The following is a 3,485-nucleotide window of genomic DNA, read 5'->3' as shown; positions in this document are numbered from 1 at the left end:
TAATGGAAGATAATAAAGACGCAGGGGGCAAAAAGATAAAAGTCAAACGTTGATAAAATCTTACGATAATAAACAAACAAACATCATTTTCCTTCCATCGTCTTGGTTGCCCCATCACATGTCAGACAAAGCGGAAACCAACAACAATGTGAGCTTCTCTAACAGAGACACCTTTTGCTGTTTTGCTTTTACCAGGGGGGTCCCGGGCCGCCGCTTGGAAAACCCCTGCATTAGAGTGCGGTTGGGCCCCGCTCGCGGCCGCTCGGCGTGGGAGAAAGTGATAAGAGCCCAGATGTGCTTAGGTCGGCGTGGACCACTACAATTACAGCACATTTGGAAGAAACCATAGAGAACGCCGGGGGTGGGGCGGGGGGCACAAAATGTTGGGTTCGGAAAATTCCCGAATCAGCAGAACATCCACATCCCAGAGCGTGTCCCAGACACAGTGAATGATCTACGTTATTCGGGGGATTCCTTTCAGGAAAAACAACGAGGGAATGTTTTTTGGTTTTTTTTGTGGTGATGGTGGAGCCCCCCCAGCCGCCCCCCTGGTGGTCTCACCCGCTCCCATAAACTTGCGAGGTGCATCTTCTGACGTGTGGACTTTGTGTCAGAGCCCGGTGGGAAATCGAGATGTGGCTCCTGCTGGTTCTCGCCCTGGGCCTCTCGGCCTCGGAACCCGCGGAGGAGGGACCCGCCATCGCTCGGGGGAAACTGCTGGTGAGTGGCTCCCGGGGTTGGGCTCTCTGGGGCCCAGCGGTCCCAACCTTGTCCGTTTCAAGGGCCCTGTAGTTTGGCCCCAAATGAAATTTCTAAATGAACGGCTGTTGAGGTGCGCCCGGGCTCGGCGTTTTCGCCGGGGGGGCCGCCCGGAACCTGTGGAACGGCCCCTGGGGAGTCCCCGGACCGCAGGTTGGGAAGAAATGGGTGACACCCCAATGTGAGACGCGTGGATGTGAAATGTGAAATGTGTCTTTGATGCTCCTGCGGAGGTGTTGGCAGACAGGCTGACACGCAGGTCGACTATTAAAAACTGTTTATATTTTAGTCTTTACTCTGATGCATTTACTCAAAATATTAATATATTTTAATATGTCTCCGCGTCACCCCCTCCGCAGGCTCCCAGTGTGGTGGGATGAGGAATAAAGAAAATGCCGGAGCTCCATCGGTTCCTCATGGAGCGCAGTGCCTTGTAGTATCCTTCCTCTGTCTTCTCACCGTCTGGTCGACGGCCTTTTCTGGCAACAAAACACCCGAATAATAATAATAATAATAATAATAATACTCATAATAATAATAATACTCATAATCATAATGAAAATATATAAAATAATTAAATATTTTTATTATTATTAATAATAATAATAATAATAATAATAAGAATAATTATAAGAATAAGAATAAGAATAAGAATAAGAATAAGAATAATAATATCGCCTCTGGCTCTAATCACAATTGTTTACCACTGTTATTGTTTACCACTGTTATTGTTTACCACTGTTATTGTTTACCACTGTTATTGTTCACCATCTGGTGAGGGCGGTAAGCTGGGGGTTCCCAAGCTGGGGTGCTGGACTCCCACAGAGGTCGATAGGCCTCTGGACGATTGGGGACGTATGTTTCATCACAGTCAATTATTCGTTAAAAAAATCTGCGTGAGTAATGGTTCAAATATGGATCGGAACTAGATCTCTGGAGATTCTCTCGAGGTTCTAACGTGTCGTACGCCCTAAAACCTTACTCCCTCTCACGTGTGTCCCAAAAGAAAATATGATGTGAGGCCACAAAAACAAACACAAAATAAGGGAAATTAATTTAAATATTTGTATTGCACCTTTTCAAAATACAGAACAAAGAAATGAGGTATTATATATATATATAGATATATATATATATATATATATATATATATATATATTTATATATATATATATACGTATATTTAAATGCGTTTAATCTTATTTCCCTTGATGGTCCTCTGCTGCGTAGCCACAACCTGGAGTACGACTCCTCTGAGGAGAAGAACCCGCGTCTCATTTTTTACGACGACAGAGATGAAGTTGTTCAGGTGATGAGAGAGAGAGAGAGTGTGTGTGTGTGTGTGTGTGTGTGTGTGTGTGTGTGTGTGTGTGTGTGTGTGTGTGTGTGAGAGAGAGAGAGAGAGAGAGAGAGACAGAGACAGAGTGGGAAAACTAGTTTAAAAAAGTATGTACATTAGTGCATTCCACTTTAATGTCCACACACACACACACACACTGTGAATTGCACACAAGTTTTAATGGCTTGGGTGTTTGTCCATGTTTTCTAAATGTGTGTGTGTGTTTGTGTGCGTGTGTGTGCGTGTGTGTGCGTGCGTGTGTGTGTGTGTGTGTGTGTCTATCTAATCTATAAACCATGTTTTAAGGTGCTTGATTGATGCCAAGTCTATCTGGTTCCTGGTGTCTCTCTACACACACACACACACACACACACACACTAGCACACGCATAGGAAATGCAAACACAAAACATCATGTTGTGTCTCCAAATAAAAGTCTGTGTGTGTGTGTGTGTGTGTGCGTGCGTGCGTGCGTTCGTGCGTGTGTGTGTGTGTGTGTGTGTGCATGCGTGCGTTCGTGTGTGTGTGTGTGTGTGCGTGTGTGTGTGTGTGTGTGTGTGCGTGCCAGACGGTCCCTGTGAGCAGCATGAAGGCAGATGACATCAGCGGGCTCCTGGACTCCCGGGGCTTCTACAGGAGGGCCCAGAAGGGGGAGGAGGTGCCGGAGGAGTTCCGCCTCCTCCCCCTGCGCGGCCCCAGGGACGAGCTGTGAGGACACCCAGCGGCCGCCGCCCGCCACTGCACCCCGGTCGCATTATGACGCCTGGGGCCCCAAGGCCCCCACCAGGGGCCAGGCCCCAGACTGAGGACCCGACGACCGGGAGAGCACGTGTGTGGGTTGTGGTCGAAACATTAATAAAAGATTGATTTATGATTGTTGTTTCATCAATTTTTTGAGTGGATCACTGTGGCGGGTGCAGCTGGCGCACCAGTACTACCAGTACAACCAATACTTCCAGTACTTCCAGTACCACCAGTACTACCAGTACCACCAATACACCATCACTTCCTTTACTACCAGTACTTCCAGTATTACCAGTACTTTGTTACTGTACTTCAATATTCGAGATTCAAGATTCTTTATTGGCCACATGGAGTCACATCACACTTTCCTCACTTCATTCACATGACACTTTAATGCACACGTCTGTATTTACATAATAGTCTCATCTCTAATCTCATATGCGTAAGTATATTCCCTTTATCTACTCCATTTTATTTTATTTTATTGTATTTTATTTTATTCCATATATTTTTATTTTATTCTAAAAGTATTCGACTTACTGTATTACGTTATAGGAGTCAGTTAGTTGGTCTAGTTGAAAGAAATCTTTCCTAGGAAATATTGTGTGTAATCACCGGGTGTGTTGCATTACATATCACTGCAT

The 3,485-nt window shown here is 45.6% G+C and overlaps 1 protein-coding gene across 1 annotated transcript; it reads left to right on the top strand.

The window, feature by feature from the left end:
• The first annotated feature begins 597 nt into the window (after positions 1 to 597).
• selenoe (selenoprotein e) lies at positions 598 to 2,843 on the top strand. Its single transcript, XM_080003191.1, has 4 exons — positions 598 to 720; positions 1,119 to 1,195; positions 1,990 to 2,068; positions 2,666 to 2,843. Exons 1-4 carry the CDS (start codon positions 634 to 636, stop codon positions 2,807 to 2,809), a joined length of 387 nt encoding a protein of 128 aa, XP_079859317.1. The 5' UTR covers positions 598 to 633; the 3' UTR covers positions 2,810 to 2,843.
• Positions 2,844 to 3,485: the final 642 nt, after the last annotated feature.

The sequence above is a fragment of the Zeus faber genome (assembly GCF_960531495.2).
Source record: "Zeus faber genome assembly, chromosome: 7".
Taxonomy (NCBI): domain Eukaryota; kingdom Metazoa; phylum Chordata; class Actinopteri; order Zeiformes; family Zeidae; genus Zeus; species Zeus faber.
This window is presented reverse-complemented; position numbering and strand designations above follow the sequence as displayed.